Source organism: Camelina sativa, chromosome 3 (genome assembly GCF_030686135.1).
Source record: "Camelina sativa cultivar CO46 ecotype springtype chromosome 3, ASM3068613v1".
NCBI lineage: Eukaryota > Viridiplantae > Streptophyta > Magnoliopsida > Brassicales > Brassicaceae > Camelina > Camelina sativa.
The window spans coordinates 7789298-7803076 of NC_141882.1; the positions used below are offsets into that span (position 1 = coordinate 7789298).

At 33.8% G+C, this 13779-nt stretch overlaps 1 protein-coding gene across 1 annotated transcript; it reads right to left on the reverse strand.

Moving 5' to 3' along the window:
- Positions 1-127: 127 nt before the first annotated feature.
- On the reverse strand, positions 128-5357 carry LOC104776036 (auxin response factor 19). The gene is made up of 12 exons (XM_010500031.3): positions 4897-5357; positions 4564-4676; positions 4378-4473; positions 4173-4229; positions 3915-4070; positions 3730-3814; positions 3552-3642; positions 3096-3456; positions 2870-3008; positions 1080-2785; positions 793-983; positions 128-655 (listed from the first exon to the last, which is right to left on the reverse strand). Exons 1-12 carry the CDS (start codon positions 4937-4939, stop codon positions 472-474), a joined length of 3222 nt encoding a protein of 1073 aa, XP_010498333.2. The 5' UTR covers positions 4940-5357; the 3' UTR covers positions 128-471.
- Between the last annotated feature and the right edge of the window lie 8422 nt (positions 5358-13779).

Sequence of the window (13779 nt, forward strand, 5' to 3'; positions counted from 1 at the left end):
TTGGGTTTTCTTCTACTTGTCCTTGTTTTTCACGTGATTCAACTTTATTATCTCCTCTTTCGTTGTCAACGTTGAATATTCTCGGGCCTCTGAGTCTAGAAGAAGAGTAGACATTGAAGAGAAGAAGAAAGGAAACAAAGATTAATCATTAGTGAAGATGATTGTTTTTAGTTACATTACAATATTACTACATTGACTTGTTCTCTTTTGTTTTTTTTTTTGTCAAGCATACATATATAAATATGGAAGCAAGAAAGTACAACAACATCTCAAGTTAGAATGAAAAATCAAATCACTGTCCTATAAAAATGTATATATACCTTGCAGTATCTATCGTCTTCTTCTTCTTCTTCTTCTTCATCTTCTTCTTAGTTTGTTGTTTGCAGTACACATTAAAAAAAAGCTGTACTTTGCGATGGCCTGGAATGATCTCGATGTAAGTTGATCTGGTCTATGTGCATCTTTTTTTTTCTATCTGTTGAATGAAGCTGCAGCAGAAGTGTCTTCATAATGTACTTTCCAAGCATTTCCGCTGTCTGTTTCACTACAGGCTTGGTTTGTGGCCGGGATAGCTGCAAGATCTCCGTCTAAGCTCATTTGCTGCACTTCTGCTGATGATAGTATCTTTATGTTTTGCACGCAGTTCACAAACTCCCTGAGCAAAACAAACAGACAAGCATTATCAGGAATTGTGGATTCTTGGTTTATTCTGAGATTTCTTTTTTCTTTTTCTAAGAGCTGTTGTTGAATCTTTTGATTGATATAGAGAGAACTTTAAGGTCTGGAACTTACTCCCAAGGATCATCACCAACGAGTAATATATCGTTTTCATGATCAGTGTAGACGAGTTTCCAGTCAGAGGTTAGCGGATCCTCGAGCTGTCCTTCGATGCCAAACATTCTTGCTAAGTCATGCCTGAGTTCATCATAGCCGCTATAACGGGTAACATCTATTGATCTTCCTACTGACCCTCGTTTTTGAACCTTCAAGTATTAAGATTAACAACTTTCAGCATTTAACATTCAAAGCTTAAGAGGCAAAAGATTATAGCTTTGGAAATGGAGACAAAGATTTCTAACCTTTGTATATGTTCGCATTCGTTGAGTCTGATTAGGCCAGAGTCCACCACCATTCATGATGCCTGAATCATTGATGCCACCGACTTCATTTGAACATCCTGACTTAAAGGGGATGCTGGGAATACCAAATGACTGAGAACTGATTGCAGCACTGGATAGCTCTGTCTCAATGTCTCTTGGTGCGTTGCCATAGTTGGGAACCAAGTTTTGAAAGTCCTTTTGAGAATACAGAGCATCAGGAGTTACGGCTTCGAGATTACTAGCAAAAGCTAAATTGTTTCTTGGATGATGAGATTGGCAATCTCCATCGAAACCAAATGATGGTAGTGGAAAAGTCTGTTGCTGCTGTGCAGAGCCAACAACATCAGGACAATACGTTGTTCCCGCTGTGGATACATCGATTTGATCTGTTACTGCGCCTTTAAATTTGAACTGTTCACCAGCACTCTTCAAATTCACTAGGCCTTGATTGATCCGGCTGTCGTTTTTTGCATAAAGCTCTTGAACCGGATTGCTCGCACGCTCAAAGACAGAATCAGATGCAGATACAGATACACCTTGTCCTTGCTGTTGATTTCTGCTGAGGAAATTCGTTGGTGAAACATTATCATGCCCGGTGTTATTGGCGGAAGGTGAGGTTGAACAAGAAGGAGCTTCTCCATCTGTGTGACCAGAATGTGATCTTCCGGGGGCTACAAGAGGTTTGTTGTTCATTTGTCCCTGTTGCTGATGGTTCACCTGAATCTGTGGAGGCTGCATGAAAGTTGAAGCTGAGAAGCTGTTATTACCATGCGCCAAGGGCTGCTGATTCTGAGACGACAGAAGTTGTTGCAATTGATGGCTTTGTGTCTGCTGCAACGCCGATAACTGTGGCTGTAAGGATGAACTTACTGGAGGAATTGACTGCTGCTGTTGCTGCTGCTGCTGTAGCTTCTGGAGTAGCTGCAACTGAAGCTGTTGTGAAGGACTTGGTTTTGGCGATTGTTGTTGCATTTGGAGCTGCTGTGGATTTTGGGACAGAGATTGTTGTAGTGAATGCAGAGAGGACTGTTCTTGCTGGTTTCTTAATAATTGGCTACTGTTATGCAATTCCAGTTGTTGCTGAAACTGCAATTCTTGTGCAAATGATGTCATTTGGGACGAGCCTTTATTCCCCGCTGAGTTTATGTTCGGGTGTGTCATTTTAGCACCATTAGGGAGCATTGACTGTTGCTGAAGCTGCGACTGAGAGAATCCAGTAGATTGGTGTGGATTTTGACAAGAGACTTGGTTAGCAACAGCATTCACACCATTGTTTATGGAACCTGTGTTATAAATCCCTTGTTGCTGCAGCTGTTGGTGTGACATCTGTAGTTGTTGCTGTTGAGATTTCGCATTGGCTGGTTGTGTTTGCATCTGTTGGCTGATATGGTTAGCCGTATTTGGTTTGTTGAATTGGGAATTTGCGGAAGAGAGGTTTGGGGATTGGAAGTTCAACAGCTTGGAAGGGTCGTTGGAAGCAAAATTGTTTGGTAGGTTATAAGATGAGAGCGCGGCCGGGAGCTGAGGAGTAGCAGAACCTGACAATGGATTGTTTTGCTGCATACTCATCCATTGAACCAGACTTAAACCAGGGAACATCGAACTTTGTGCGTCTTTCATCCCAAATTCTTCTCCCATCCAAGGCATTGCTCTTTTGAAAGCGTTTTCCATGTCCAGCTCGTCATCTGCAACAAACCTCCACGGTTAGTCTCTGAAAACTAGTCAAAGATCTATGGAAAAAGAAGAAGATGGAAAGCAATAAAACTCACCTGGCATTCCCGGTTGCCTCGGGTACTTAGGTCTAAAAAATGGAGGAGGGCATATGTAAAAAGGAGTTATGACAGGTTCGATTTCCCATATGGATACTCGGCTTGGCCTATCTCCAGCTGTTGATTCATCCCATCCTACCTGTTTAAACCATGAAGAAGGATTCAGGAACATATTCAGAAGAAATGAGCACCAAAAAGAGTTTAGCATAACTCTAATATACATTACCTGAAGATTACGCCATTGTGAGCCTTTCCATCTTACAGGGTCAAGATCACTGATACCAGTGACCGTTCCCATATATCTGCGAACTCCACAATCTTCAGTCTCAAACATCATCCGGAATCGCATCCCCAGAGATACTTGCGCGTACAAAGCTTTGTTGTATTTGGCTAAAGGAACTACAAACTCTGAAGGACTTGCCCTTGGATTGAAGAAGATGGTGAAAGGGCTACTGTTGGCATTAGCATGAGCTGCAGCTGCAAGAATCCCAATGTGCATACTGTCACTGGATATGACCGATGAGGAAAGGGTCGGAGTTTGCCTATTTGCACGTCGTATACCCAACATCAGCTGTGATTTCTCATCTCTGCAAAATAGTATTTAAACCCAAAAGCCCTTATGAGAAGAGGAAAGTCCAAAGTCCATTTCTGCTTAGTGTTTTGATCAAAGTATGACTCATACCTTACAAACAAAACTGAATCACCCGCAAATAGTCTCTTTGTGCTAACAAAAACGCTCCAACCTGTGGTAAGCAAGTGTCTTTTTGGTTGGCCTGAAAACAGATCACAGCAAAGAAAACAAATCAGGTTGAAGTTTTTAATATTTTCGACTAATAAACCAATCTTGAGATGATTCAAACCTCGATAGATATGTCTAAAAGTCCATGTAGTATCATGTAAATCTTTGGCTACAATCTCTTGTGCAGGCGGTTGCATAGAGAACTCCTATATTTGAGCATCCACAGAACTTTTAGCATAACAAATTCAAAAGATGAATCAAGAGAAACAAGAACAGTTTGAGAGTAGCTTTGATCAAGAGACATACAAGAGGAGGGAATATTTTCTCAGCTGCACGACGAGGTACAGAGAATCCACCGTGAGTGCTTGTGTCACTCGCTGTAAGAGTCTTGCAGAAAAACTCAGTAGGCTGTCTGTTTAGTTTCAGACCCATGTCAGAAGCTAGCAATGCTTCTCTGTCATACTGTACACATTTGATAATCAAGCATGATCAGCTTCTAAAGTTGTCAACTTTAAAACCAAGACACCACCTCAAGCTAAACTCATGGAGATTGAAGATTCAGACCTTATTCACCGGTTGAAGAGCCATCTGTGCATAGACTTCATCGGTTTCGGTGTCAGCCTGATTCAGAATTCTCAAGTTAATATATATTTTTTTTCTTGTGAACAAGTTACTCATAATTCACAAGTTAATTATGATTAGTGCTTCTTCTTCTTCTCTCTCTGCTATTGATTACACAAGTTGGAGGCAAAAAAAAAAAGAGGCTTACATGTAATGTAACACTGTGAAGCAAGCAAATCAGCTTAGAAGGAAGATTTGGGTAATTTGGTATAAAATCTGTTTGCTTCTGCATCGATGCTGCAACCTGAAAAAGGGGTTCATAGAACATAACTACTCAGATTGCTATCAAAAGGTTTCAATTCTCTAATAAGATTGTTGGGGGTTTGGAACATACTTGCTCGCTATGTCCTTGAGGGAAGTAAACTACAAGACTTCCCACAGGAGGTAATGAAACCAAAGGCCCTGCACAAGCGTGCCATAGTTGAGAATTGATTGGCTTCTTCTCTCCTGTTCATCACAACAACAACACAAAAAAAAAAAAAAAAACATATTCAAATGTTTGCATATTTTGCTCATGAAAAATTATGGCATTTATGATGTTTCAACCACTTCCATTAAATACAGTGATAGAAAAACAGAACTAGATTTGTGGCTTTTCTGCTGACTCCAAGTTTTGAAAACCCAGAAAAAAGGTTGAGAAAGAAATTGAATTTAAGAATTGTTGTACCTTCGTTGGAATTGGGAAGAAACCCATTTGATGGAGCTTTCATGGTTTATTAAAAACAAAAAAACAAAACTTTGAAAACAGAGTTCTTCTTCAGCCAAAAATAAACAACGAATCTGTTGTTATTAGCTTCTGCTACTACTCTTAAAAGGGGAAGAAGAAGAAAAAGAGAGAAGAGAGAGCATGAGAAACTAAAACAATGATTTTGAATACAAAACTCATTCCAGTAAGAAAGAATTTTTTTTTTTTTTTTTTTTTTTTTTTTTAGCTCATAACAAATATTTTGAAGCTTCAGAGCAAATTGTTAAGCTCTTTAAAAAGCTTTAAAACTTTTATTTAAGTGTTTCTGCAGATTCTCAAAGTGTTTCATTTTTAATAATTTTGGGTTTTATTATTATTAAAGGATTGGGATCGGAAGAGGATACATGCGAGAAGATGAAATCTTTTCTTATGCCCTCTGACGTGGCATCCCCCACTTGATGTCTTCTTCTTGTCCGTCCCCACCCCTTTTTTATTTACTCTACTCTTTTTTTACTTTTTTCTTCTTCTTCTTTTTTGTTACAAATTTTAATTCTTTATTGTAATTTTATGTTGTTGGAAAATAGTCCATCGTTTTAAAAAAATCTGTTAACTTTCCCTCGTTTTTGTAACCATATTTTTATTTTATGTTTTACTTCACCTATATGAAAATTTCGTATCAAAGGTTAAAATACATTAGAAAAAAAAAAATTCATGTAATTAGAGAAATATTGTTTAGTGTCTTATTAATTAGTAGAATAACCGGATTTGTTGAGAATACTTGGATTAGGTTCGGCGGATCGACAAGTGCAAAGCCAAATGAAGTAAATTTTTAATACTATTTAAATAACTAAATCCAAAATTATAAAACTCCTTGTTACCATTAAAAGATGTCCCACTTTTTTCTTTATGTTAGGATTCTTTGTTATTATTTAGATGATCAAATGTTTAAAAATTATTATTTTAATATTCGTATGAACGAACAATATCATAAAAGCTCACGCATATTTGTTGATATTATCATGAATAGGTATTGATATGAAAAACTTTTGGATTGGTCCAAATTGAGTCATGTATGTCCGTATAATGCATGAAAAAAGGAAAAAAAATAACCAAAAAACATTGGAAATATATTATTATTATTTTAAAATGCGTTACAAAAATAGCATTTTAATTACTTGATTATGATTAGAATAATATTCCTTTTGATACGCAATGGAGCACCCACTAGCCGCAAAAGGAGGAGAACTCCACATGTTTACAGAGCTACGGACATCATTATACTCCAATTAAAGCTTAGCTTCATGTGTAATAATTATATTTTTCAGGATTTATAATTACTTTATTCATCTTCTGAACTTTTTTAATCAAATACTTCTATAATAAAGTGTTCTTTTCTACTAAAATTAAGATGTATAAAGTGCTTTACAATTAATCTGGACGGGGGGAGTAGAGTAGTTCCTTACTTTCAGCTCTCTTACGTATAAATAGAAAAATGTTATAGAGCCTTTCCATTTCAACGCCATCTTTCTTATTGATTTTAATATTTTATATAATATGATTTCACTTTTGTTTCTTGAAAACAGGTAATTTGATTTAAATTTTCAGATTTTTTAACCAAAAAAAAATCAGTTTATATGCATTTAGTGGGGATGTTTTGACCTAATTATCACCATTGTGTTTATTAATGTTGCAGGCTAGCCTAGCTAGTCTATGTTTAGAAAACCGGAATTTAATTTGGAACATTTAAAATATGTTTCGTGAACAACTCTAACTCTTTCCAAAGTAGATATTCTTTACTGAATTTGTCAATACTACTTTCAGACGATAATTGTTCCATGTATACAGTTAACTGATATTCTGATTTCTTTTCCATTTTAATATATATTGCTCTTTGAACAGACAAAAAAAAAAAAAAGAATTTGTGTTGATAAAAATGACATTTGAATATATTAATTAATATTTTGATCAATACAGAAGAAAATAAATACGTTAAACCATTTTCAGTTTTTCACATTGAAAATAAAGAACTCAAGAGTGAAGTACAACATATGATATATCAGCAAACTAATATCCATCGGATAGTCTATTTTGATATGTGTTTTTCTCTACATATATAGTTCATAATTAACAACATGTAAATATTTGTAAATGTTGTTTTATACAAGAGATGTGTTGTATATTATTTCCTAAATTCGAGGTGAAGCTATCTCAAGAATCTTTAACTCCTAATGAAAGAAAACTTCCAAAAAAACGGAATGTAAAGTTTGATAAGTTAGGTTTAAACATACAGGATCAAAAAATTCAAAAGATATGGGACGACAAAGTAAATCTCAAGAAGAATAAAAGTAGGCATGCTTTATTTTTATTTTTTTGCCTTTTTCGGTCAATATTTGCTGCGCGTGGAGGGTATACGTACGTACAACAATTGATGTGTTTAGAAACCACTCCTCATCAAAACGAATTAACCACAACACTCAATCATTGTTAATATTTTTTTTTCACCTCCCACTATCACCTTGACTTTTGTTTCTATGAGATACTAAGATTATAGTTCGATTTTATTAAATTTCATTCTGCAAAGTTTTTCTTTCATCAAATAGAGATTGATATGTATATTACGTACTCACTACTCATGCACCATTAGATTAGTTTTATGGATCCCTCAATTTCTCCCACCGTGAATGTACAAATTACAGAGATAGTCAATAAATATAGGGAGAATATTGTTTTATTTTTTGGTTTCTTGAAAGAAAAAAAAACAGTTAAAAACATATGTGCACGTGAGTGTGGGTGCAGCATACACGTGAGGTGTGGCAGACAATGTCGGGAGAGACAGGCTATAGACTCCGACCGAGTCTTTCGGTTTAGCCAATATGGTTTTGCTGTTGAGTAAGTGTGTGCCTCTGTGTCTCTTCTCCTCATCGTAACCACACACACACTCTCTTGTTTGTTCTAATTTTTCCCAACCAACAATATTTTATTTTTCTGTTAACCAGATTTCAGACTATCTTAAAATCTTATTTGCACACTACTGTAGTTTATGTTTCAGATTCAGTAGTACAAAGGTACATATGTTCTAACTTCTAAGAAGGTTGCAAACCTTTTTTTGTATATTAATAACCAAGGAATACCGAACCTAAAATCAATGAAAGGTATTTTCATCATAGCTGTGTATTTTCATCGATAAAAATATATATATCGACTTATTAAATTGTAATGAAAGGAATTAAATCATTATACTATTGGTCATATAAGTTGAATAATATATAATAAAATACGAATTTTGACTATATATCATCTATAGGTTCAACATCGATGTTTCTCTCAACATTTTCAGTTTTTTACAGTAAGAAAAAAAAAACTGTTATATATGTTGTGTCAAATATTTTAGTTTTATTTTGCATTATTTTTAAGCTATGTCGACAACCGAATTCATTGTCTAGTCCGAAGAAGGAAAAAATAACTCTTTAATTATCACTCTGTCACCACAACTTGGTTTTGTATTTGTTTATTTTGTTCGATCCAATAATTAACTCAAATACGGATGAATCTAACCCAAACCGACTCATACGTACATTAAATTGGCCACGCAAATTAGTTTTTTCTTAGTCCGAACATACATGTACATGAAGGTTCCTAAAGTTGTAACTTGCAATTAGACAATTTTTCCAGTCAGCTATAAAATGCAGACATTTCTTTTAATACTATTAACATGCATATATTTACAGTTATTCTTTTTTTTTTTCGAGTCTGGTATGGTAGATCCACTTCAAATGAAATTATTTATATGTATAAATATGTTTTTTTTTTTAAAAAGAAATTATATATACTATCAGTGAGTATAAGTCGTTATAATTTCTGACATCATTTTAAACGCGAGACATATCATATCAACAACACTGTTTATTACGTAGGCAACAAAATCAACATCAATACACATTAATTTCCAATTCAACTGTTGCCAAGTGAAATTATTTTTGTCGACAACGACTATACGAACATATAAATATATATAGTCATATTCCAGATATGTATGCATCAATGCATGGATGTGTAGGCTATCACTGTTAAATTATTTGAGCAATTATTTTGTGTAAATATTCACGAATATTGTTCGTAATATTTAAAGAAAAAAACATGTGGCTGCTGGTAATGAGTATTAGATGATGAGGGATAAAAATTATAGGGAGATTGGTCAAACCTCGACAGCTTCTACATATCTAGAGACAGCTGCACATGTATGTCACTGATTGATGCAAACGCATACAAATACACATACACATTCATATTCACTCGCATATGTATGTAATAAACTACACTCTTGTTTGTAAATTACAAAAAGCTATTAACAGATAACAGTTCCATTTGCTTCGTTTTTTACCACACCATGATCACGTTCTAACTTCTTGATTTTGTGTGTAAAATATGTTTACATTTCACTGTGATCTACCGACGTAAGGAAACTATTGCATATAAATCTTTTTATTTACGTTCTTTTTTGGGTTGATACTTGATATATTTTAATTATTTGGTTACCACGAGTCCACGATGACACAAAATCTCAAAATCGTATACATATGAATATTTTTAATTTGGACATACGCATCTTTTTTTTTTTTAAAGACTAATGTCCAATAGCCTGTCCAAGGCTAATAATAGCTTGCTATGATTATTTTCCCGCGACATCATATATATAGTTATCATTAACTGTAGAATGTTATATTTAACCACGGAAGATGATATGGTGATGGTGGTAAAAGTGTTAAAGTTTGATATTAAATTCAGATATTTTAACATTTGGATGTCTTTGACCAAAAAAAAAAAACATTTGGATGTCTGTTTCACTTTCGCTTATATTTGATGACAATCGCAACACAAAAGGTTAAGACTTATTATACTCTCTGTTTGGGCTCAGTTAAAAAGATTATGACGGCGTATTCCGAGATTAACTTGGTTTCATCTCAAGAAATCTGATTAGCTAGATACGCATGCATAATAACATGTAAAATACACACTGATTGATATTAGTTATAATGATCTTTATAAGAATGACACGTATTCACAAACAGCAACCAACACTGAGGACAAACACAACCAATGGAAACTTAGAATATGTGGAAACCAACGTTAATAAAAGCGAAGATTATGCGACAAGACCCAACTACTTCTCCCTTGTTCTCAGTCATCAATCAACAGAGAGAATCTTACTATCAACGTTACACGTTTTTCCTTTTTTCCATTTCTTTTTCTTACTTTCAAAAGCCTCTCTTGTCATTGTACCCCATATATCTAATGGACAAAAGTACAATGAATAATAAAAAGAAAAAAAAAAATACCCGAGAGATTTCATGCCTATTAATTAGTTGAACAGCTTGATACTATTCACTCAATTTTTTATATAACGGAAAATCAACAATTTATCAAGAGAGAAAAAAATCATGATGGTTATAGCTGAGCAGAATCACAACTGAATAGTTCACATGGCATGATTCGGTGCAGTGCACTTCAATATATAAGACATGACTACACAAACTAAAAGAATTTACCTTTTAATTTATCTTTCTAGAAATGAAGTGACGCTGAAAACATTTAGATTATAAACCATATATATTGCCCAAAAAAAGATTCTAACTTTGATTTTGATAAGAAATTATAAGAATTAAGAAAGAAAAAACATGGGAATTGTACGACCGAGGAAATGATTCAACGGTTGACAAAAAAAATTCATATCAAATGCACTGAAACACACAAATATATACATATATATATATATGTGTTGGATCATGTGTGTATATAGAGATTGTGGTAGAGGACATAAGAGCAAACAGAATGATTTGGTGTAATGAAATTCCACAGCTGGTGGCGTTGGAAATGCAATTGGAATGATCCCATGTTAGGTTTTTACATGCCATCACTCGACATGCTTCTCTTTCCGCTTCCCCCCTCCTTTATTTTTTTTATTAATTATTTTCATTATTACTCTCTCCTCTAATCTCTCGCTAAATCGTATCATACCCGTCATAAATAATTAATCACCTGTAATTATGCTTGTTAATTTATCTTTATGTCTCTTTTAATAATTGATACTAACTCGAGAACATGTCTCCTTCCTTCCCTTCTCTGGTAATTGCCAAATAAAATTTAAATCTTTACAGCTGCATGTCTTTAGACAATTTATCACATTTTTATGTGTATATATATATATATATATATATATATTGTGTTTATTTTAAATTTATTAATGAAACAATGTGTTTGTCTTTTACATCTCATTCTGAAGTGATGATCTTATAACTATTCATAAACTTACAATTGTATGAAGATTAGGGGTGAGACAAGGATATGACAGTTCCTCGGTCTTAAATTTTATGTTGATAGATAGAGAGATTCACCGACCAAAGTGTCGTCGTTTCGACGGTCCCCACAACATTTGCTTAGAGTTTCATCTATCTTCTTGAACGATAAATTAGATGCTACATTTATTGGTCTTGTATTCTTGTCTGTTTTATGCTCTAATCCCAAAACTTTTAATAATCTACGTACACATAAAAATGTGATGATCTACGAACATATTTGGAATTAAACTATACAAACAATTCTTGACAATGAATATTTAACTTGTTTGAAAATTAACTCCACACAAAAACTTACGCGCGTTCGATTTAACTGTAGTCTTAGACGCAGTACTACGAATCCTAAATTAAGTAGATAAAGAAAAGTAGACAAAATTGTAAAAATAATAATAGAGATTATAAGTTCAGCAACTAATTATAACTAACTAAAGCTGGTTCGGTATATAAGTAAAAGACATGAATGATATTAAACTGATAATAATAAATTTTGAGCTAATATATGTTTTTTTTTGCCCCCTTCAAATGTTGTTATTTTTTAATTTGGATGATAACAAAGAAAGCTCGAAACTTGTCTTGGTGAGATTAAATCATATCTAGGGACCAGTCAGTGATTTATGTCTACTCTCGGGTTTGTTTTGATAAAATTTCTAAAATCAGTGGGTCTTCTTTTTGTGCCTAGCTAGAGTTGTCATCGGACAACTCGATCAGCTTGATTTGGTTTAAATATGGTCTTGTTATCATCAACCTTATTAAAGTCGGCAGATAACTAAATGGATTAGATCAGACCACTATAAGGTCCCAATCACCAGGTATCTTGTCTTTCCTATTTTGTGTGGGACTCTCATTTCTATTTTTCTTATGTATACTTGACAAATAAAAGGATATTCGCGCCATGTGTAAGACATTTCAATGCAGAAACATTAAACCGTGATACATCACTTAGTCCAATTTAGTAATGAAACTGATCTTAATCTTGTCGATCAAAGATGGAACCACGAGCACAAAATAACTTGTGTTCTTTCTTTGAAGCTTTCATAATCTAAAACGTTATTATTACTGATATACGTTATATACTATGTTAATTTTGTTTTCTAAACTTGACTTGAAAGGAAATGTAGAGGTCGACTGATATATGATAGATTCATCGGACGGCAGTATATGTAAAAGAGAGAGAAACACGTGTCAACAACATCTAGCACTGATGACAATAACGAGACCCACCTGTTAGCGTGCGGGAAGCAAAGATTTTTAATAAAAACTCACTTTTTTATTCCCTCCCCACTCATGTTCAATCAAGAACAAAATAGTCACTATTCACCATTTCACCTCATGCCTCATGTGTCTTTTTTAACAAGAATTTTACTTTACTACCTAAAGGCTAAAACCCTCCACCTTATTATATAATTCAAAAACGAGAAAAAAAAACACACACACACACATGACACATAATTGTCATTTCCAAACCAGCCCAATATAAGATTACAGCCCATTCGCGTCGTTTTAGTCTTAAGTGCACTTAATTTTAAGGTCTATGATGCTTGATGGTAATAGATCATTGATCAGGCCCGCTTGATGATTGTTTTCGATATTTTGATTCTTTCTGCTTCTCAGATTCTTCTTTCTTCTAGTCTTCTAGTTTGTGTACATAGTTTGTTTAAGATTTCATCATATATACATTAAAGTATTCAGATATGATACAGAGTTTGCAACTACCAGAAAAGCACTTGAAGTATTTTAAAACTTTTATAGATGAAACGATCACATCTATCTATATTCATTTGTCATACTAAATATATATATATATAAATATACTAAATATATAAAACTTATATGTATATATATATATATATATCAGTTGTTTTTAGAAATTGATTTTGTCAGCCAAATAATTTAAATTATAAATGGAAGAAAAGGTACACCCAAAAAAGAAACGTGGGCTGCTAGTCTAACATGGATTTCAATAAGAGTGGAACGCACGTTGCTCCTACATTCTAAACTGTTGAATTAATTTAACTTCAATGTTTTCCTCCATACATACATGTGCATTTTCCTCTATCAGTACATTGAAATATTATTGTCACAATAATGTAGGTAGGTATGCTTCGCACTGCAAATTTAGATACCCTAATTAACTACATAATAGCACACGATTCTTACCGGTTATTTTCTTATCTAATAGCCTCATTTATAGATTACTTTGTATCTAGTAAAAACATTATAAATATAGATGATGTAAAATATAATTGGTTTAGATACTAGATAGTGGTGGACTATAATATGGACTATAATATGTAATCAAGTAACACGTAAGCTAAAATAGATAGACTCCTGAAACTCTTAATTTCCACAACACCTCATATTATCATAGATTATAAAATCATCGAACAAAAAGCAATTGACTTGACTATAGTCACTATACTAAGAAATTTTGAAACCGACAAAAACTGCTAAATGGATGATATATAGAAAGTAGATAGTACATGACCAATGGTTGAAAACAGATAGGGTGGAT

What these genes read in the sequence shown, in the direction of transcription:
- LOC104776036 (XM_010500031.3), bottom strand. Translation starts at nt 4,939, where the DNA reads ATGAAAGCTCCATCAAATGGGTTTCTTCCCAATTCCAACGAAG. An exon ending in TTTTAGACATATCTATCGAG is followed by an intron (nt 3,643 to 3,729) that starts GTTTGAATCATC and finishes ATCTGTTTTCAG; the next exon opens with GCCAACCAAAAAGACACTTG. An exon ending in GTTGGTGATGATCCTTGGGA is followed by an intron (nt 656 to 792) that starts GTAAGTTCCAGA and finishes TGTTTTGCTCAG; the next exon opens with GGAGTTTGTGAACTGCGTGC.